Raw genomic sequence first — 23,281 nt, 5'->3', positions numbered from 1 at the left:
GATATCGCATCTTTTTTCTTTTTTTTTAAATAAAACAGAACTACCTTCCACATCCATATTTTTCACTTCGTGACCAAATCTGATCACAAAACTACAGAGCTAACGGTAGTTATGTTTCATATACAGTCTCTGTATAAAAGGTCTTTAATTTTCTGATTTTATTTTTTTTAATTCAGGCAAACAATAACAACAACAACAACAACAAACAAACAGCGAAGCACCGACAGTGTACTCTCTTGCTTCTCACGTGGGCCTCTCGAGCCTACGTGCCTTGCGTCATATCGTCACGTGCTTTCCCTCTCGCTCTCCTCCTGTACAGACTAAGGATCGCAGTCATGGCTTCGTGAAGCGACACATGGCATCTTGAAGCCATGAACCAAATTAATAAACACAACAAACAACAACTCACCGGAAAGCGGACACATTTAAATAGCAGGCGTGTTTGATTTCATTTGTAATTACAGCAACTCCGGTAATATCTCCAGCTAGCAGTCAGTCACACTGGGGGAGAGGCGCACTGCAACCTCCCCCGGTTTATTTTCCTATGATAGCCAGCTTTCTTTACCGTCACTTTTAAGTTTCCGTCTTTTCTAAGAGAAGCTCGACATGGGTGTGCAAGGTTTCCTGGAGTATATTGAGAAGCACTGTCCCAGCGCTGTGGTGCCGGTGGACCTCCAGAGGTTGGCCCGGGGGAGTTTGGTTGGAGGTGGCCGGCAGAAACCCCCTCAGAGTCCGCTTAGGTTGCTGGTGGACGCCGAGAACTGCCTCCATCGACTCTACGGGGGCTTCTACACCGACTGGGTCTGCGGGGGCCAGTGGAACCACATGCTGGGCTACTTGGCCGCCCTCTCCCAGGCCTGCTTCAACGGGAACATTGAGCTCCTGGTGTGCTTCAATGGCGCCCTGGAGAAAGGCCGTCTTCACGAGTGGGTCAAGCGGCAGGTGAACGAGAGGCAGACCGCTCAGCAGATCATCAGCCACGTCCAGAATAAAGGCACCCCACCGCCCAAAGTCTGGTTCCTGCCTCCCGTGTGTATGGCCCACTGCATCCGACTTGCTCTCCTCAAGTTCCGCGTCGGGGTGAGTGGAAACTCGGCCCGGCAGTGTCTGCCTGTTGAGCTGTGGACACAGCCCGAGTTAGCCTGCTAGCTGCCCACCTTGTCACCACAGCATCCTGACCCACGATAGGATGCTGTTCCCACACTTAGACAAGTTCTAACCTGCTGTGCGAGGGTGGGCAACTGCGGTAGTTGACTAGTATCCAACAGGTTGCTGGTCTGAGTCAGATGCTGGCCCCCCTCTGTCACTGTTTGTCCTCCCATCTGACAGAAGTAAACAGAGTGAACAAAAAGATGTCCAGACAGGTTTGGCATAAACGAACAAGTCCCTGTTTCACTGGAAGAACGTAACTTCATGGCTGAGGTTTAAATGATCTCAAAACAAACAAACTACTAACTGTAAAGATACTTTCTGCTCAGTTAATAAAACGATGAGCTGATGAGATAAAGTAGAAAATTCTGACAGCGTCTCCGCCTCAGCTGTGAGTCCCATCACACAGCTGCTCGATTTGTTGGAATCTGGTAAATTAATGCAGTACGCCACAACTTCACACTTACATTTAAGACTTGTAGTGTGTGTTCTTTTTAACACACACACCAAAAATAAAGCCCTAATTTTACCTGAGGCACAGACCTGCAGGTCATTGAGGTCAGAAACATGTTCTGTGGCTCTTCAGAGCAATGATAGTGATGTGTTGACAATATGGCTGAACTGTTTATATATTTGTACTAATCCTAATAAAGATGGCATACACAGGATCTTTCTTTTAGTAGCCTGTTCAAGCGTGACCATAAAGCAGGCAGCAAAGTGAACGTGAAAGTGGTTACAGTGATTCTGCTGTAACAGTGAATACAGACAGAAGACTCCAGTCCTACTGGTACACGTTTATTATAAGGCTGTAACATGACAAAAAGTAATCAAGTTGTGTTTCGTATTGTAATTTTCGGTCTGCCCACAGGATGATAACAGTGAAATAATAAAAACTGAACTCCAGTGTGAAAACTTATACGGGACTTATGAGCAAGGCTCACTCACCAACAGCTCACACGAGTGTGCTCCTCGACTGTAGTTTTCTTCCTGTGCATATTCTTTGAGTGCTTTAGCGTTAGCTCAATTCTTGTCTGTGGCTCTCCTCAGGTTGTCCAGAGTGTGGAGGACCACCACCTGGAAGTGATAGCCTTATGCAGGAAGAGTGGCTTCCATGGTCTGGTGGCTTACGACTCGGATTACGCCCTGAGCAATATCCCATACTACTTCAACGCCCACATCCTCAAACTGAGCCGCAACGGCAAAAACCTCACCACCAGCCAGTACCTGATGCACGAAGTGGCACGGCAGCTCGATCTCAGCCCCAATCGTTTTGTCATTTTTGCATCGCTTTTAGGTTAGTGTTGTAGTTTGAGCAAGTAATGTTGGTGGAAGTGTTTGCCCCGGTGAGGCTGACGGATACACGTTTTCTTTTTAACAGGGAATCACTTACTGCCTGATGAAGACTTGGCTGCCTTTCACTGGAGCTTACTTGGTCCAGAGCATCCCTTAGCCTCTTTGAAGGTAAGGACTTTCTCTGAGAGCTGCGAGAGCTGTCGGCCTTGTGCTTAAATATTATGGTTACTGGTCATTTGTTTGCTCGTGCAGTGCACATCCTTGACTGATGGGAAGGAAAAGTGCACATGTTTTGCATTCAAACATATAGTAGCAAGCGCCAGCGACGCCTAGACTGAAGTAGCTACCAGCAACAGCGCAGGATCTCATTGATTGACATATGACCTGGTAGAAAATAGAGGCGTTACCTAGGCAACTGGACCCTGGAATGTCTGCAGGTGACCAGCTGGCAGCTTCAGAGCGATTCAAGATGAGTGAAGTGTTTCCAGTGTGGGCGTTGCTCAGCACACAGACAACCATTCATCCTCCTAGTCACACTTGTGACCAAATTTTAATCACCAGTTATTAGTTCGTCTTTATTGGTACTCGCGTCTATGTGACATCACCCATTTGAGCGCACCCCCACTTCAGACCAGTAGATGTGTTTGCATGGACTCGTGTCCTGGTTATGATAAAGTTTTTGAAGTATGTAGTTGTTTCGTTAGCACATGTAAACATGATCAGAGTATTTAAAAACTTTAATCGTTCTTTTTTGGTTTTATTCAACCTGGATTTGGTAACGGGACTCCAGGTCCAGCCTCCGTCCCTGTAAGTCGGCTTTAATTTGAGCGTTTGGCTCTCAGATTATTGCACATACACTGACCTTTATGTTTAATGGTAAATTAACTAAAACTTCTACTACAAGTCTCATTAACCCAGTCACACACGCATTCATACATATCTAGCACTTACACTCACACCAAAGGCAATTCTGGGTTCACTGTCTTGCCTAAGTGATCAACCCGCTCTGTCACCTGAGCCACAGCCACTCGCCTTGTTTAACATCACTGCTGTCATAAGGAAAAGCACACTTAGGCTCCCTTTTATGATGCTATCCTGGTATCAGTACCAGCAAGTTTCAGCAGCTGCCCTCAGGTAATAGTTATAGGTACATCTACCTATTTGTTTGTGTTTCTCAGCATATCACACCTGCCTAAACTAACATCACACAGTTACCAGGATACTAGTATTTATTATGTACACAGGACACGCAGAACCCAAACATCTGTTTTCCGTGTAAACAGCGTTTCGCGTATATGACCTCGGATAAACCTCATACCCGGGTCCATGAAAGTCACAGGAACCACAGTGCTGTGTAGAAATATCCAGAGCATTCACATCCAAAACAGGCATGTGCTTAATGGGTTTCATATCTGTTCTGTCACAAAGCTTGTTGTATTGATTCTGATGGTGTCTGTATGACCGTCCAGATCCCACAGAGTGTTTCAGAGCCATGTTTTGCAGGATTGGAGATCTTCAGTCCATGCACAGTTTGACACGGACAAAACCTCTTTGCTCAAAATAGCAGTCTTCTCTTTCATGTAGTGATGAAGCTGTCAAAATGCTCTCAAGTTGACAGCACAAGACTCAGATTCTGTTTGTGGTGCTGCGGATGGGCGAGTTCACTTGGACGTGTGTGGATGTGCACATGATAAAAGATAACATGCAAAGTTCTTTGTTTGCCGCATAAATGTAAGCAGCCTCACTTTCATTAATTCCAGCTTAAGTGAGTTCATTGTCGTGGCACCAGAGAGTCTAATGAACAAAGTTCACTTGACACTGTTACGGTGGAATGATTCACAACACGAAGCACAATCTAAGCTTTTTGTGCACGAGTGTTACAGTAGTCGACATTTCAGTTTGATGTGGACATACTGCAGACACATCCGAACATGTTCACAAACCAGCAGACACCCCTGAGCCTGAATCCTTCTCAGATACACTTTACTTACAGAGGAAGAAGACACTTTTACTTTTGACTTAAATCATTTGTGCTTGTTGATTCGTAACCTTCCCTCTTATGCAGTGAAGGGTTATATAAGCTTTGGCTGCGTTCAGGACAATCTGTCTTTCACAGGTGCGTGCCCATCAGCTCGTGCTTCCTCCCTGTGATGTTGTAATCAAGGCCGTGGCCGACTATGTCCGCAGCATCCCCGACATCACTGACCTGGAGACCATTGGCAAGGACATCTTCAAGAATTCACAGGTATGAACTTTCCAAAAGCCCTTTGAACAAAGTTTGAATGTTTTGCTCCACCCTGTCATCCCCTCTACTCTTGGTAATGCAAACAGTGAGATATTTACAGATTCAAATGATTTAGCTTCACAGTAAGTGGTTGGACCAGCTAAAACAGTATGCTTGACACTGCATTTGACTTATTTTCGCCTCAGAGCTATAGTTCTGTTACTCACCTTTTCTGAAAATCTTGTGAATGCAATAACGCAGGATTTTGACATTCCTACCGTAGGTGTATCTGCTTGGAAGCTGAAGGGTAGCAGTGGCAGTTTCATATGTTTAAAATCCATCCTCATGTAGTTCGCCCTTCTTCATACACAGCCAGTGCTCGGGGGGGGAAAGAAATGATATAGATGAGATAAATGAGCAGTTCTCCCAGTGCAGTCACATTAACCTCGAACCGCCAGGCAGAAATATCATTCTTCTGTTTTCTAGTTCACATCACGTTAAAGTGATTCTTTGTGACTTTGAATTGACTGAGCAAGAAAAAACAGCTGTGAATGGGTCATGGAGCTAGAGCCAGCTAAAGTGATCATGTGACAGTTTTCAGATGTAGTCCTGTTGATTAAAGATGCAGAACGTCCGTGCTCTAAATAAAATCTGTTGATCTGCCAGATGTGCAGGTAGACTGCATGCGCGTGCCTCCTTTAGCATACACTACACCACAAACAATAGAAAGCTTTGGGAAAATTGATTATGAAACAGGTTCTGACAGGTGGTCTCTCTTCATTATGGCTTCAGTTTGGTATTAAATCTAGTTGTATGGCCAGTTTCTGTCCTTTACTCCTTTATTTTGGTGACACCGACACATAAGGGATCAGAGTGAGCTCTGAGCTGTGGCGATAAATATGTAGTCGCAGAGGATCCAGCGGGATGCTCAGAAAATGGGAAGATGATGAAGTGGTCTAAACACATTATTGAGCGTGCAGTGATTGATTCCATTTGAGTTACCTAAGCTATGTATATTATTTTTACTGCATGTTTTAGTAGAAAGTGGTCAAAATCAGGATAAGAGGAATAAAGAATTTGCTTGTTTGAAAGTGAATTTGGAGATTTTTTTTATTTTAGACAGAAATACTCTGTTCTCTCATTTTTTTCTTTTAGTCTTGCACTGATGACAAAATCTTCCGCTTCAAGAAGGCAGTGGAGTACTACTCAGTGGCCAACCAGCCCCAACATTTACCTCTACAGTTGGGTGGGTTTTCGCCTCATCTCACCATAAACTGAAAACTCTGGAGTTCGGGTCAGCAGCACTGATCCGTCGAGACGCGGCGCTGAGACTCAACACTTTAATATATCATTTATGACATTAACGTGCAGAGTTTCTGCTTTAACTTGAGTTTACATCAAAATGATACTTTTTTTTAAAGTTTCCATTAAACTACTTTTGGGTTCCGTCTGTTCGGAGACTCGCTGCTGTGGGGGGATGTACAGTAGATAACATTGAAAAGTATAAACTGTAAATGTTATTTATGGGGAGTTTAACACAAAGTGTTCAAAGTTTAGAGGTTAAAAAGCATAAAACTAAACTGAGTTGATTGGACATGTCACTGCTGACCGAAGCAGCAGGTCAAACGCACTGAACAAATATAAAGGAGTGTTTTCCATCTTTTTATACAGTCTGTTACTCATATTCAGATAGACGTATCAAAACTCACTGGACTAAATTTGATCATTTTAACAGTGAAAGAGCTTCTCAGAATAGACGGCCTGCAGTCCACCTGCTCAGGTGCATTTTCTTTGGCTCTGTGTTCGGTTCTATTTGAAGCTCTTCAAATGCAGTACTGCTCCTACACGGTTCTTTGCCACTTAGTAACCACTATCAAATTTCAGTGTGAATGTGATGAAGCACATAAAATATCTGCGTTTGTAAGTGTAGAAGTTACTTTTCATATGAACTAGAGGTTTTGTGTTTGTTTCACAGTTAGACCAAAACACACGGGGGTGCCAGCTGCAGTGCCATCTCCTAAACTACTCGCCATTCCACAGGCGCCGCAGCCTGACAAACACGGGGTAAGAAATCCAGCCAGTACCACGGCAACGTGCTCCAGCTGCCTCAGCTTTCCTGATGCTTCTGTGTCTCCCCTGCCTTCAGGTCCAGCACTCGCACACAGACGCTGTGGTGGAGGGCAGCCAGTCTGTGGACTCGGTTGAGAAAGCTCTCCCAGAGCAAAAGAGCTGCAGCAGCATTTCTCCTGAAGGGAGGCACACTCCCCTCTATGAGAGATCCTCTCCCATTAACCCCAGGCAAGCCGGCAGCCCCAACCACATAGAGGCTCCTTTCTTCAATGCCTCCTCCACGTCGTCTTCCTCAGAGAACGATGAGAGCTCTGGCACAACTGCCAAGTGAGTAGAGCTCAGCATGTCCTCACTGATGGTGTGCCGATTCATCAGCGGCTACACTGACTGTTTGAGATCAGCAGCAGTGGGAGAGGACAAAGGTGAAGGTAGCTGTAAGCTAGTTTGTGCTTTATTCAGTCAGGACCAATGGACCTGGCCTAGAAATACAGTAAATTTGCTTTTGGCAGCTTTTGGCTCTTTTATGTGAATATGTAGAAATTCAGTAGAACAGCAGCGTGAGCCCAGCATAGAAAGAGCATGCATCGGTGACAGCTATCACATTAAGACAGACACCAGCAGCAGCCAGGGTAGAGTTGGTTTGCAGCTTTTGAAGAACCTGCTCTACCAGTCTGGGTGTCATCTGGATCCGCAAATGGGCTTAGGGTTAGAAGGTCAGGGATACAGTTGGGGTTAGAGTGACCTCATGTTTGGGTTTTGTGACCTTTATAGATGGAAGCAAAAGATTCCACAGCAGAATAATCCACAGAGCGGTGGATGGTGTCGGCTGGCTCGCTCTTTATTCCTATAAACAATCCTGCTGCCATCAGAGAAACACAACACGATTGAGATTCATCAGCCCAGAGCAGATTGTTCGGTCGCTCAGTCCTGTTCTGACATCGATGTGTCGATTGCGGGTTCTTTTGCCAGTGGACTCTGGGCACTCTGTCGGGTCTGTGGTTAAATAGCCACAAACTGCAGTAAACAGACACATTTCAAGTTTTTGACACAGTAGCTTTTTCATGCGATCAGAACACATAAGCCTCCCTTTTGCACATATCACTGAGCCTCTGACTTTGTCACCAGCTCAGGTTTCCTCCCTGGACTGGTTCCAAGATCAAGAACCGCTACGCTCTGTTGGAAATGATGCATAGGCAGGTAGTACGTGACAAAGTAAAGGGTCAAAGGTTTCTTAGTATGATGTTGTGCCAAAAAGATTCTAGTCATTGTGAATGGCGGTTTATTTGACTTGTGGCTGATTGCTGTAAGAGACAGTAATGTTGAACACTTACCTGTAAATGCAACAAACCTGTTTCCCTGTTCTAGTCACGTGAGCAAGCACACTGAAGAGTGGCACAAAAATGGACATGCTGCTCACGCTTCCAACACACCAGAGAGAGGTGAAGGGGCGAAAGTGAGTCTAGCTTGACCAGTACTACATATTGGTTGATGGGGAATCTGACAATAGACTTGATTGAACATCCCCACACCCCCTTGTGTCCTCAGACTGACCTGTGTGGGACCTCTGCTGTGAACCTGGGGTCACAGGATGGAGATCTCCAAGGCTCGAATGCACAAATCCCCTCCCTGCTCTCCATGCCCACCAGGAACCATATGGACATTACCATCCCACCTCTCCCTGCCCCCGCCCCCGAGGTCCTGCGGGTTGCCGAGCACAGGCACAAGAAGGGCCTGATGTACCCCTACGTCTACCACGTCCTCACTAAGGTCATCTAGACTGCTTTTATCTTTGACGTGTTGTATTTGGCATATACAAACTCTGCATGTTGGTAGAATGTGAAGTGCCTGTGTTGAGCGGCCTTTGTCACTGTCCAGCACTGATCTAACAGTGTGCCTTTGCAGGGAGAGATTAAGCTGTCTGTCACCATTGAAGATGAAGCCAACAAAGACCTGCCTTCAGCAGTGCAACTGTTTCGACCTATCCGTCAGTATGTTTACGGAGTGCTCTTCAGCCTGTCAGAGGCCAGAAAGAAGGCTGAGAGACTCGCCATGAGGAAGAACTGCCTCCCTGAGTGTGAGTTATGATCAAACAGCTCCTTTATGTCTGTTTAACACTGTAGTGAAAACTCACGGGCGGGGATTTTGAGATTAGAGCAAGACTGAGAGCAGGGCTCTGCACTTCCACTGTTTTTTCTTTCTTAGGGGTACTGGTTTCAAGTTTCAAATAATGAGGCTGGTGTGAAATGTCCCAACAAACATGCCCGTGTGGGCTCACTGGGGCTGTGTGCACAAGGCAAACCCACACAGGCCCCAAGCGGGTGTGCCCACTTGGGGCCACAGCAGCCAGGGCCCTTAGAAAATAGTCACTGGGACCTTGAGAGGTAAAACTGTTGTTGGGCAGACATGGGCCAGTGAGTGTTTTTGTAGACAAACAGTATGGGTTGCACACAGAATTCCTCCTAGGAGCCCAAAAGGAGCAAAACTGCTGTGGGACACACGGGGGAAACGTTTTTTGTTCATCCACAACTATTGAGTGTGGGCATGCGTGGGGTTGTGCTGGTATCAGACAGAGTATTTTGAACTGAACCATGCAAAGCTACTCTAGTATGTGTAGTCCATAAGGAGAGCTCTTTTGTTGCATTAGTTTGTTATCTACAGGTGCATCAGTAGCAACTGTGTCGGACAATTCTTAATTCTGATTTGGATTTTTTTTCTGAGAACTATAACTCATAACAGATTTTCTGACTGTTCAAACCGAGGCTGCTGGCTCTGAGCTCCAAACAACTTCAGACACTTTTACTTGGTCAGCTTGTTTAGAATATCCAACGTCAGCAGCTCAAGTGTCTTGTTAAGTTTGTTGCTACAAACCATTTTGTGGTAGTTCTCTGTGACAAAGTGGGTGAGCAGCTGTCACACTTTTATAATTTCATTACAAGTTCATTTTCCACACTACAGAGGTCCTTCGTTTACTGTGGGAGTCGTGTTCCAAAAATAACCAGCGACAGGTGAAATCTGCGAAGTAGCCAGCTTTATTTTTTACAATTATTATAGATGATTTAAGGCTGTAAAACCCGTCACTACACACTTTATACACTTTTCTCAGACAGGCACGAACATTTTCACACTTTTCTCTCTTGTTTAAACTCTCAAAGTTCAAACCTTCGTAGAAAAATCAGTCCAGTATTGTAGAATGAAACCAAGGATCAAACCCTGTTTGAGGTCCAGAACATGGGAACAGAGCAGCTGCCAGAGAATTCAACATAAACGAATCAATGGTACAGAAGTGGAGGAAGCAAGAAGAATGAGCTGAGTAAAGTTTGACTTATCTGACTGTTTTGTTTCGCTCAATGCGCCTTATAATCTGAAAATTATGGTAACTTTACCTTCCTTTAACATGTCCAGAAATCCAACTTTCTGTGCGATGGTTAGCATCTTCCTCTGCCTTCTGGGTGCTACTGCAGCTGCCTTTGACAGTGCAAAACGTTTCGTTGACATTGTTGTGTTTGTTGTGGAGAAAACTTAGAAACATACAGTGCAGCACTTCAGAGTCACACTGCTAGGATCGAAGATTTATGTAAATTTGACAAGCTGAACGCATTCTGTACTGTACAGCCAATCAGGACGCAGAACACAATGCGCCGTAAAAAAATAAAATAAAAAAAAATAAAAATTGCACAAAAGAAAATCCTCAAAACAGCGTTACAGCGAGGGACCACTGTCCATCATGTTGTTTTTTCTACCATACATGTGCGTATTTGCTATAGCTTCACATACTAAACTTGGTTTGTTTGTGTTAGCATTATGTTGCAGTTAATATCAAAGCATGTACAAGTCATAATTATAGTATTATATTGTTATAAATATTATTCATCCATTCTCTTCCAATTATCCACATCAGGGCGCGCGGGGCTGGAGCCTATCCCAGCTACCACGGGGCGAGAGGCAGGGTAAAGCCTGGACAGGTCGCAGAGCTAACGCAGAGAGACAGACAACCTTTCACACTCACATTCACACCTATGGGAAATTTAGAATCACTACTGAGCCTAACCCCACTAACTGCACGTCTTTGGACTGTGGGAGGAAGCCGGAGAGGAGCCACACAAACACGGGGACAACATACAGACTCCACACAGACAGACCGGCCTTTCTGTGTGGAGTCTGTGAGGCAACAGCGCTGACCACTTGGCATTGTGTTTGTTTGTTCTGAGCCACCATGCAGGTCATTGTTGACATCACTGCGCTAAACCAAGCAGAAGGGTGCTCTACTTGTAGAATTGTTTTCTTTTGTTTCTTTTAATGTGTATTTTTCTTTTATAGGGACCCATTTAGCTGTGTTAATGATCTGTGAGTGTTTAGTGACTGTTATGAGATTTTCATATGTACACGTTAGATTTACAGGTTTGAGCTGTTGGTACCGGCTAGACTAATTAGCTGTGAATTGACGCCCTACATAGAGTCAGTCAGAGGTTGTTTCCGGTGAGCAGATGATGTGTGCTGCTTCTTTGTTGTGTTGGTTTGTTTAATATGGAGGTCTAACTTTCACATGTCACAGAGAACACTGTAAATAAACTCCTCACCTCAGAAAACTCTAAATATTATTTTTACCTGCCTGCCCAGACTAGCTTACATTCTGTATTGTTGACTTGGGTTTACTTTGGTGAGCTTTGTGTCTTCTTCATTCAAAGTTAAGAACTCGATTACAGCCATAGCCACATGCTAACCACATCTGGCTGTGAGTGTGTGCGAGTGACCGCTGTGCATGAAAGGGACCAGCATATAATCAGATTTGAGCGATTGACTCGTCACCGGTCTAGGCCAAGATCGGTGAAAATCATCCGATTCTGGTTTCGGTCCGTTCGACCACTGTTGATACCTGTTATGTCTTTAGGTTTGACTGGAACCTTTGAGTCATGATCAACGTGTAAATAACAGCTATTGAGCCCTAATACTGATATAAAGCTGGCTTTTAAACATTTTTTTTACATGCTATAAAAGTACGAATCGCTCACTATTTTTTGTCCTCCTGCAGACACACATGTCATGGTTAAAGAGTGGGCTGCCTACAAAGGCAAATCTCCCCACACTCCAGAGCTGGTGGAGGCTCTGTCCTTTAGGGAGTGGACATGTCCCAACCTCAAGAAGCTGTGGTTGGGGAAAGCCGTGGAGGACAAGAACCGCAGGATGAGGGCGTTCCTGGCCTGCATGCGCTCTGACACCCCGGCCATGCTGAACCCCGACAACGTCCCCACGCCCCTCTTAGTGCTGTGTTGTGTGCTCCGGTGAGTAGCCACAGTCTGACAGCTGGAAGCAGTGCGATGCTAAAGTTTAAGGGAGTGAGGATTGATGAGGACGGGCTCGATCGGTTCCCGCTTTCTGTAACACTGTTAATCTTCTGTGTTTTGCTTCAGGTTTATGTTACATTGGCCAGGAGTAAGAATTTTGCGTCGTTACGAACTTGACGCTTTCCTAGCTCAAGCACTTTCTCCTAAACTTTATGAACCTGACCAGCTGCAGGAACTTAAGGTGATTTTATAGTCTTGATTATATGAGGAGCGTCTGAGAACTGCATCCGGGAATATCTCGGCTATAATCTGCTGCTCAGTCAGCCGTTCCCTTGCTTTGTATTCCACCTCTTTCTCTTCTCTGGACACTCCTCATGTTCCTAAAAACAAGCTCTGCAAAACACTGTTTTGTAGAGCTTGTTGTTACTGAAGCTGTAGCTTTGTGTTAAGAGATGTATTTGTAGAGCTTTGCGGGATTTCAGTGACGTGTGTGGATGGTTTATAAATTCAAGAGAAGCTGGATCGATTTGACCCTTTTTAATTGAACCATCCACACGAGCTGTGCGCTTTCCTCTTTGTGGTCTCTGTGTGTGTAGCTCCCCTCAGCCTGTGTCAGAACATCTGGGTTGTGTGTGTTGGCTTTCTGTCTTGGCTCAATTAGCTTGTTCGTCGCTGTGTTTTAGCAGCTGAGTGTGAATGGGCTGCTTACACCCGCTCTGTGCTTCGCTTTGCAGTTCCCCCGTTTCAATCTGAATGGTCAGCAGGGCTGTTAGGGGTTGCTAGTTTTTTTATTTTCATTTCAGAATTTTAGAAGTTTTTCATATTTTGCTTCCACAGATTGACAACCTGGACCCTAGGGGAGTCCAGCTGGCTGCTCTGTTCATGAGCGGCGTGGACATGGCTCTGTTCGCCAATGACGCATGCGGGCAGCCGATTCCCTGGGAGCACTGCTGCCCGTGGATGTACTTTGATGGCAAGCTGCTTCAGAATAAACTCGTCAGGGCCAGCAGGGAGAAGGCCCAGCTCATCGACCTCTGTGACGGTCAGGTAGATTCAGCCGCACCAGTCTCACGTCAGCAAAATACGCTCCAGTATCAAGGTTGGGATAGGGTTTTCTCATGCTTCTAGTGTATTTGAGCCTGCTGTATTTGCCATTAATATTGTTGTTGTAGCTTAATGAGTGATGCTAACTTTACACTATCAAACCTGTGCTGTAGACATTCAGGGAATCAAACAGTTGAACAAAACAAACCCTAAACTGTGTCCTGTATGGGGTTCAAAACATATATAAACAGAATACCATTTGCCCAAAACTCAACCCTCTGGGCTCTATGGTGGCCATTTGTGGCCATGAACAAGCTGAGAGGGAGTTTTTATGTTTTTGCTCTCCCTGCACAAAAATAACAATGCATTATAATCAATGTTGATGTGAATCAATTACATGCCCCAGACTCTACTATTAATAATACAAGAAATTCCAGTAGCAATGCAATTATAGAAAATTGCAAGATGTGATGTTGTCTTCCAGCTAGTGCAGTGGACAAACAAACTGGTGTTTAAAGGGTTAAAAATGTAAAACGTAATAACTATTTTATATTTATGAAAAAAACTAAAGTTAGTTAAAAGCTTTATGCAGAAAAAATGGCAACAAAACATAAAAATGATAAAACTTACAGACCTAATCTGTCGGTGGACACTTTTGGCCTCAAACAAACTGAAAGGGTCGTGATTTTGAACAAACCCAGAGGGATAAGTATATGCGTCCCCGAGTGCTGCTATTGGTTATTTACCTTCATGCTCACATTAGAGTTGGGCAATATGTTCTAGTTTTCCAGCTGAGCATCTTCAGTCCAACAACTGACTGTGGTGTGTGTGCGGAGCCATCCATCCATCCATGGACCTACTTACATGTAAAAATGATTAAAAGACTTACAGTTATGGTTTGCATTAACTCATCGTGAGCAATTTGGGGCTTTAATGATTTCTTTGAACTGTTCTCTCTCCAGGGTGGAATAATTGCATAGCTGCTTTAATGACTTTAAAAAAGGTGCACAATTTAGAATTTTCTGTAATCCACACAGGGTCAAAAATATAAAGAAAAGCTCAGATATTTACATTTGCTCACTGTTTTAATAAGAGAGAAGGCCAAGGCCTATTAACTTCTCGTTAGTGATTATGATCGACTACAACAGGTTGTTTCTCTTAGCCAGCATAAATAGGGTTTGTTTGACAGCATTCATTAGATGGAGCAGTACTCAGAACAGTGGGGAAGGCCAAGGAGCTCAGCGAAGAGCTAAAAGGAGAATTGTAGAAAGGTTTCTCAGTGCCAGTTAAAAAAAACAGTCGTATGTAAGTACAAGTTATTTAAAGTTGTCACCATTATGCCAAAGAAGAAGGCCTAAACTGTGATCCTCAGATGAGAGAAAATTGGTTAGGATTTTCAGGAACAACCCACCAAGGCGTGTCCACGGTGAGTGTTACGTTGCCATGGACTGAGAGGATACAGACCGAGAAAGAATCCCCAGCTTTACATTTAGAAGAGTAAGGATGAGGCTTTCACACCCGAGAACGCTTGGGAAACTGTGTTAACATGGACACGATTGGTTGTTCTAACAGGACACACATCAAACATCATACAGTTTTAGCTTGTTGGTAACAAAAGCACCTGGATAAGGTACAACTTGGTATTGGGTATTTAACTGGATATTATTGTGAAGGTCTGTATATATAATCAATTCAAACCTTTGCATTTTAATCATTAAAGATGTGTGCTGTACAGTTGTTCCACCCTGGAAACAGAACAGTTCAAAAGAATCATTAAAATTGCTGTAACATTCATGCCACGAGTGTATGTAAACGTCTGACCACAACTGGAAATGAAGGAGTGTAAAAAATGGGTACAACCTGCTATTAAACACCGGCAAAGAACAGCTAACAATATTCCAGCATCTTGCCTAGAAAAGCATTCTGCTGTATTTTATTAGCTCTGAAATGTGTCTGAGAAAGGAAGCGTGATTTCCACACTGGTGATGAAGTTCCTTAAACTGACCATAGAGGGCAGGGTCTCTTCAGCAAAGCAGTAGCTACTCAGAAGAGTAGCTACATATGTAGCGATATATGTAACTACTCAGAATGAGAAACAAAATTGTTTTAAGTGACTTCAAACAGGACAGGGTTATCAGTTCCAGGCTGGTCTTAGTTGTGTGGGAAGTTTCTGAAAACTATCTCTAGGTTTCACGGAGACTGGTCCAAAAAAGTTCTCTTGATGAAAAAGCCTTATTTATGTCTGTGGTTAGAGGAGAATGACTAGAAGGCTAAAAGCTAAAGGGAAATGTTTTCAATAAGCACTTGTCACAGACGAGGTCTGCAGGAGAACGCACAAATCTCGAAGCAGATGCACTGCAGAGACAGAGAACCACACTGGTTCACTTCTATCAGCTAACAACAGAAAACTGAGGCTCCAGTTTTCACTGGCTCATAAAAATTGGATGAGAAGATTGAGCAGCTTTTGCCTGGTTTGAGCCTCGATGTCTGTTGTGACATTTTGGATGCTAAAATCAGTATTTGGTGTTAGCAGCATGAAAGCATGGATCCATCCTGCCTGTATTAGCAGTTGAGGCAGCTGCTGGTGGTGTGTGGACATATGTTCAGCATCATTTAAATATCGCGGCCAGCCTGAGTATTGTTGCTGACTACGTTCATCCCTTTATGACCATAGTGTACGTATCTTTGATGGCTCCTTCGAGCAGCGTAAGCTCCTATAATTCCAAACTGGTTTCTTGAACATGATGATGAGTTCACTGCACTCAAACGGCCTCGACAGTCACCACAACACAGCAGCTTTAGAGTGTGGGGGTCGTCTACTGAGTGCCTGAAAATAGGGAACTGACTGAAGATGCCTGAGATTGAAGGTAGTCTGCACACATATCATTAATCTTTAAAACTGCACATTTAGTTTAACGCATTCTTAAAAATTTTAAGGCTGTTCCTGTTGTTTTGTTGAAACTACTGTTGAGCACCTGTTGTCCCAGATCTCATGAAAAGGCCAGTTTCATTTTACCGTGATTTAATCAGACACTGAACATTTTCTTGTCAGACGGCGAGCACCGCAGCTGATCTAATGAAGCTGTTAAAGGGAGGCACTGTGTTTAACTGACAGCAGTGTGATATTGATTTTATAGCTGCTGATTCAAGAGGCTGATGACTGCACAGACAAAAAGAGCTCTCTATGTTAAGCCAGTGCTTGTGTGATATCTCTCTCTTCAGGCTGAGCTGGCGGCCAGGGTGGAAAAGATGCGTCAGAGTATCCTGGAAGGCCTCAACTTTGCTCGGCCACCTCATCTGCCTCCTTTCCCCCCACCGCCACCTCTGCCTCCTCACGGGATGCCTTTCTACCCTCCCACTGGTTATTTCTACAACCCGCCTCCAATGACGCCTCCTGCAGGGAGAGGCTGGGGGGTGCCCGGTGAGTTCTGCTCTTTAAAACATGTAGCCCAGATTAAGGTCATTTCTCACAAGTCTTCAGAAACAAAGTGTGGTCTTAACATTTGATGCCAACTTCTCGCTGTTTCTGTAAGGATTGGAAGCAGTCCAAACACAAGGTGGGAAGCTGGAGATCGCCGGCACTGTGGTGGGTCAGTGGTCTGGTACACGACGCAGCCGAGGAAGAGGAGGCATCCCTCTGCAGGTGGTGTCTGTCGGTGGACCAAACAGAGGGTAACAGCAGAAAGATCGAACGTCTCGCTCATATTACTTTGAGAACAGACTTTTCCATCATTTACGTTACACGAGCAAACTAAGAAAACACCACTTTCTTCTTTTTACCACTGTAGGAAATGAGACAGTGTCATTCACATCAGCATATCGCGCCCATAGTGAAGTAATACGGCTCGATGCATGAACTCACACATTTTTCTAGACTTTTCGGATCTGAACTTTGTGTAAAACGATCAGGTTTCTTTGTAATACACTTTATGACTGGTCCTGATGTATGGTCTAAGCCTTCCTGTCTATAAGCTCATGTAAAAACTACTTGTTTTTCATGTAGAGATTCAAAATGTGGCAAAAACAGCAGATTAAAATGAATCTACAGTGGAAATCTGTCTGCTTCTTGCAGTCGTCCAAGAGGCGTGATTTCTACACCGCTCATAAGGACGTTTGGTCGGGGAGGACGGTACCACGCCCGAACCTTCAAGAGCCAGGGAACGTACCTGGTAAGTCAGTCATGATTTCATTTTATTTGGAGGGACTGTGCAGAAAAAAACATTATCTATGAAAGAAACAATAACACTGCTCTGGATTTCTAATTCCATCGATGCAGACAGGATCCCCAGCACAACAGATAAACACTAACTGTTGTGCAGTTAGGTCCATATATATTGGACACTGACACAAGTTTAGTTTTTTTACCTGTTTACTGAAACATGTTCCAGATATACTATGGACACAATGTGCAGACTCTCAGCTTTCATTTGAGGGGATCCACATTCAAACTGGATGAAGGGTTTAGGAGTTTCAGCTACTTAACATGTGCCACCCTCTTTTTAAAGGGACCAAATGTAATTGGACAGTTTACTCAAAGTGCTATTTCACGGACAGGGGTGGGCATTTCCTTTGTTATGTCATTATCAGTTAAGCAGATAAAAGGCCAGGAGTTGAAGAAAAAAAAGCAAAAGTGTGGAGAAGGTGTGCAGCTCATGATCCAAAGCATGGCACAGAGGCAGTGTGATGGCTGTGAGCGGCACTGGCACACTAGTGTTTACTAGCACTAAAAAGGAAGAAGCCCAACATCTGAGTTCATCCATGAGTTCAAGACCTCAGGCTGTCATTGCCAGCAAAGAGTTTTCATACAAGTGTTAGAAATGAACTTTTTATTTTCAGTTATTCAATCTGTCCTGTTGCTTTTGAGCCCCTGAAATGAAGAGATTGTGTTCTTTTTGTTCAACCCACTGAATTAAAGCTGAAGGTCAGCACTTCATCATTGTGGTAATGTACAGAACCACAATGTCTGTCCAAATATGTATGGACCTAACTGTACCCCACTGACCTCCATACATACAGGCAGCGATTTGAGGCCAAATTTCACATTTCATTCATCGCTCTATCAGACCTGTTGCCACATCTTCAGTCCAGCTCTTGTGTGGCAAATCCCAGCATTTCGTTCTGTTTTCTTTAAGAACAACAGATGAATGTGTTATTTATGAATTAGTGCCGGATGTATCTGTCAGGCCACTGCTAGATCTCTGTCTGCTTTCAGTTTTCTCATCTTTTTGAAGGACACACTGCACTACAGTCCAGTGTAAAAGCTTGTTTATGAGTTTGAAACCTGAATGCTTATATTAATAAGTAATTGTGTTGATCTAGTTTAAAATACTGACCAAAGCAATAGTGACTGTACTTTTGCCATCATTGGTTATTGACCATCATCGACCATTTGAAGCTTTAATCTTCAAGATGATCATCAGTGTCTGAAATTCTCAGTGTTTGTCACACGTGGATTTTGGTACCAGAGAAACGAATAATTCCTAAATTGAAGCTCAGCCTGTAGTTTGCTTTCCCAGGAAGGTACCTCACAAAACTCCCGATGCAGCTGTTGGTTTTTCCACTGTTTAATTACGGTGCAAAACCAGAACACAACCATTGTGTGAGCTTTCAGCATGGGAACATGAGAGGGAACTAAACAGGCTCCCTGCATGTCTCTGGGCTTCCTTTTGCTGCTAATTAACTTCTAAATAACTCTTGAGTCCTTTTGTTTGTTGGCAGGACTTCCAACCCACAAATGCATTTTTCTGTGCTGCACATGATTTTCAATGGACTTTTGTAACATGTGGGCCTTAATAAGCTCTAAATATCCTCTTCTACTGTATCACACCATTGAAAACACACAAGTTATTTTCATTGTTTCTGTGTTTCTAAATGTTTCCGACATTTTCTGACCTATGAAGGTCATCACAGTGCACCAGTGCCTTCTGGGTCTTTGACTGGTTGCATCTAACATCTACTATCATCATTTCTACCAGTATAAAAATGGCTGTATTTGACTGTTATCATCTAAAAGAAACAATGAGATTGATATTTTCTGTCTGATATTTTCTGAGTAAAGAGTAGAAAAATGCTGATATAAAATGACAATCTTCTGAAGACCCACAACTCTGTTTTCAGCACTTCTGGTGTTGAATTTTATGCATGTAGTCCAAGTATTCACAAAACCTGCTGATTTCTTTTAGATATCTTCTCTATCTTATAGTTTGCGTTTTGCTGTTGGTCTCTCTTTTGGCGGCTCCCTTTAGGGGGCGCCATAGCGGATCACCTGCTTCAGCCTGTCCTTATCGTTCTGCTCCTGTCACACCACGCTGTATGTCCTCCTTCACTGCATCCATAACTCTTCTCTGAGGTCTCCTTTGTCCAGTACATTCACTGTCCCTGTTCATGTCTAAGCCATCTCAGCCTTGCCTCTAACTTTGTCTCCATGCTGTCTTCAGCTTAGCCTCCTGTGTCTTTGTCAGTGCCACTGTCTCCAAAATCGATCTTCTTCACCTCGCTCGGTCCCTCCATATTTCTCTCTCCAGCCGTGGCAGATGGCTGTTTGTCTGCGGTCTAGTTCTGTTAGAGACCACTTTCTGTTAAAAGTGAGTTCTTCCTCCCCACTAGAGCAGGGCGATATCACCAAAAATATTTATCACAATATACATTTGAAAACTTGCGATAACGATATAACTGACGATATAATTGACACTAGACAAAAGACTTTACAACTCCACAACTTTATTAGTGCAAAAAAAATAAATCAATGTATTTTCACTTAAACAAGCAGCTGTTTTTATGTGCATTAAAGTTATATAAAAATTTAACAGTGCAAATGCAAATTCCTTGCTGACAGTTTAACCAAGTGGAAACTGGCCGACATATCCTCAGCACAACCATGTTTAATATCCACAAAACTTGAAAAGAGGTTATACACACACAATACGGTAATATCATGTTGAAGCACAGTACGTATCACTCCGCGAGGCGCCTGCCTACGATAGCTGTAATGCTCCGACAATCCATCAAGCGGTGCGGCTTCGTAGCTTAGCAAAGTTGTACTAAAACGTGACAGATTTTCGAGCGCCGTGTACATAAAATCGTTTCGAGGTCAGTAAACAACCAGAATTCATACATAAGGCCATTGGATTATAAGGGGCTCTGTCGATTTTCAGAAAAATCAAAGGATTGATTTTAAGTGTGACGTATTTTCCAAAAAACACGGTAATAACGACGGCCCGCTAGCATGCGCTACCAAAAATACTGCTTTGTTGTGTATCTGACGGGCGAAAGCTAAACCAGTTCCACACCACTGAAGCTGCAGCATTTTTACAAACCAATTCTGGTTCATCCGTTTCATTCAACGATCCGCTTTCGCCCTCCTCATTCGCCGCCATGCTTTTTCCGCCATGTGCATATGAAAACAAAGGCACTGCGCATGCGCGTTTTACTCATATTCTGTCGCGATATTTCATTTTCGTTGCCCAACATTACACCGGTGTTACCGTGAACGGTATGATATGGCCCAGCCCTTTGCCATGTGCAAGTGATCATTAGATTGCTGGGGCTCTCTCCCTCTCTTAATATTACAGGCTCTTCTTTAGATGACCATTGATGTGAACAGGCACTATATAAATGTAGTATAAACAACAATGGTGAGATTTTTTTTAACCTACCAAACTCAGAAATCTACAGCTTTTTAAAAATATCATATTATAACTGATGACCATCACACCACAGGCTCTACTTGCTTAATCTATTTGAAAGCAGTTTTATAGTGTTTAAACCTTTCTCAATATGGAGATGTTACACGTGGTTAGAGCCATTGGACTGTGCAAAACTTAACAGCTTGCTTCATTTCACAAGTGTCAATGTGCATCATTGACAACACATTAGGCAAAATACAGTAAATAAACAGGGGTGACTTCACTTTTGAAGCAAATTATGTCCCTCAGTTATTTCTATCTATGTAGTCTATAAGAGTCTAAAGATCAAAGAACCAAATGGGTTCTTTGATCTTTTTTCCTAAAAGATTTTAAGTCACTGTAGCCAATCGTGTTCCCTTTCGAGCTTTGCTATATTTTAGGCAAGCTACACAACTGCATGCTGCTGAGCTTTCTCTTCTAGCATAACTAGTTTAAGTAACAGACAGTGTCACCTTTGAGATGGCGTGTAATCCATGCATTTTATCCGTACACTTCACCTGTTTAGAGCTTTGCCTTTTGGACATGTTGCATAGGCACCGTGTCCAAATGGCAATAAATAGAAAAAAGTCTGCATTCTCAGGATTTCTTTGAAGAACCCTCACCGTCATTTTTTCTGTCTGTCTACCAGAGCAAGCCTGCTTACAAGCCTGCTCAAACATCTGGAAACAACCTAGTGAAGGACCAAAAGAAGCCCAAGCAGGAGGAAAAGAAACCTGCACAGCACGGTGAGAGCTTAGCCATGGAGAACGGTGTGGAGGACAAGGAGCCAGAGCAGCTGAACGGAGAGAGAGAGGAATGTGGGGCTCTCATCCAACCTGAAAGTGCCTTTAGCAGTGACTCCAAGACGTGCAATACTAATCCTCACTTAAATGCACTAAATGTAGACAGTGGCTGCCATAGAGATGAAGGTCTAGAGGTCACTGTCTCAACAGAAGATTAAACCTATTTTTCTAGAGAGGGTGAAGGATGAAACATGGAGCAAGGTTAGGAACACGAGGAAATATGGAAAGCTTACATTCATTGTACTTTTTTCTTTTCAAACAAAGAAACGAGATGTAATTCGGATCCCTCTCTCTAAACACACGAGATCCTAACACCGGTAACCTGGAGTCACTCACTCCCTTGTCACTTCAAATCAGAAGGTTACTGCTTGAAGACGCTTTAATTTGAAAATATGAGTTGATCTGTGTTTGACCTGCTTCTAGTACTTACCGTGTGCAGGTATGGATTTTGTGTTGTCATTGTAACCGCTCAGTGAAACAAGTGAGGCTTAATCTTGTGCTTCCATCACCACTTTGAGTTGTGTTCATGGTTAAACAGCTCTGTCCCTCACTAGACGTGAGCTCCACGCTGTTTCGCTTATTTAACTGTAAGTAACGCCTCGAGAAACAGCTCGCGAAACAGCTTGAATTGGAGTTTTGAGCTGTACTCAAAGCTGTAGAGCTGTAGTGTTGCCACTTTGATAGAAATCTTCTGCATGGTTCGCAGTCTAACCAGTGTGTAGTTATTATGCATGCTGTCCTTTTTCTTCCATTCTTCCCGGTGCCCAATTACAAATTAATGAAACATCTAATACCAACAAAAGTCCCAAAAAGTAGTTGTTCTAACCTGGAATCTTCTTGTGATATTGACCTCTGTTGCATTAAAAAAAGGTTATTTAGCCACTTTGGAGTAGTGTATTCATGCTATATTGTTCTGTTACTGTTTCCTGTTTTAGTCAAAAAAATGAAACTCACCCTTTGTGTAGCTAAAAGGCTCCACCTTTAAATCAAAACTTTAGCCATTAACCAGTAATCATTAGGGAGATTTCCTTTAGTGTTATTTATACACTTGTAATTCCTCTTCACCAGAATCATCATTTCATGTTTTCACTTAATACTGCCAAAGCTTTTCATCTATCACTAGTGATTGGAGAGATGGTGTAATCTCCTACCCCTGTCCCCCTCGCAAGAGCTAAATGGGTTACCTTCTGTGTAAGTTGATCAGAGTTTCCGCCTAACTCTTGGATTGTAAAAGAATGAACTGCTGATGGGTTTGGTTGAATGTTCGTGGATTTTGGTGTGGTGTACTTGAAGGCAACTTAGCTACAATGCTTAATAAAACTATATTCTTTTAGTACACACTGTTGGTGGTTTATTGATCTCTCTTAACACTGGGACATGTAGTCATAACACTGTGGTGGGCTGCTAAGTTTACACAAATTTTTATTTTTTTATATCCAAGTGACAGTCAAAAGAAAGATTCTGCACCTACACCCATTGCCTGTCTTCCGCGAGGCTAAGCAGATACACTGCAAAAGCTAGCAAGCTACTGGCACAAGAATAGCAGTGCAATATCACACTTTTTACTCCCCCACCTCCCAACATCATAGGAGGGAAGAGAGCTGGGTACCCCAGGGAGAATGGATGATGCCCAGGATGAAGCTGCCTATTGTACTTTACCTTATTATCTATCATACATAAACTGTCCAGGAGTGGATGATCATATTAAGCATGTCCAAAGTGTCAGATAATAAATTCAGTGTATTTACCATG

The 23,281-nt window shown here is 43.4% G+C and overlaps 1 protein-coding gene across 1 annotated transcript; it reads left to right on the top strand.

Annotated features, from left to right (window-relative positions):
- Nucleotides 1-256: 256 nt before the first annotated feature.
- Nucleotides 257-22,867, top strand: LOC309706587 (constitutive coactivator of PPAR-gamma-like protein 1 homolog). Its single transcript, XM_082533252.1, has 17 exons — nucleotides 257-1,080; nucleotides 2,197-2,443; nucleotides 2,528-2,610; nucleotides 4,559-4,687; nucleotides 5,822-5,912; nucleotides 6,642-6,730; nucleotides 6,813-7,063; nucleotides 8,102-8,189; nucleotides 8,282-8,503; nucleotides 8,639-8,810; nucleotides 11,766-12,015; nucleotides 12,145-12,259; nucleotides 12,856-13,065; nucleotides 16,285-16,483; nucleotides 16,596-16,734; nucleotides 17,135-17,231; nucleotides 21,376-22,867. The coding sequence occupies exons 1-17, from the start codon at nucleotides 607-609 to the stop codon at nucleotides 21,685-21,687; spliced, it is 3,168 nt and encodes a 1,055-aa protein (XP_082389378.1). The 5' UTR covers nucleotides 257-606; the 3' UTR covers nucleotides 21,688-22,867.
- The last annotated feature ends 414 nt before the right edge of the window (nucleotides 22,868-23,281 follow it).

This window comes from Aulonocara stuartgranti (assembly GCF_965226115.1).
Source record: "Aulonocara stuartgranti genome assembly, chromosome: 5".
In the NCBI taxonomy this organism is placed as follows: domain Eukaryota; kingdom Metazoa; phylum Chordata; class Actinopteri; order Cichliformes; family Cichlidae; genus Aulonocara; species Aulonocara stuartgranti.
This window is presented reverse-complemented; position numbering and strand designations above follow the sequence as displayed.

Coding starts and splice junctions, on each gene's coding strand:
- LOC309706587 (XM_082533252.1), top strand. CDS start 607: ATGGGTGTGCAAGGTTTCCTGGAGTATATTGAGAAGCACTGTCCCAGC. Junction 1,081..2,196: donor TCCTCAAGTTCCGCGTCGGG/GTGAGTGGAAAC, acceptor GGCTCTCCTCAG/GTTGTCCAGAGTGTGGAGGA. Junction 12,260..12,855: donor ACCAGCTGCAGGAACTTAAG/GTGATTTTATAG, acceptor TTGCTTCCACAG/ATTGACAACCTGGACCCTAG.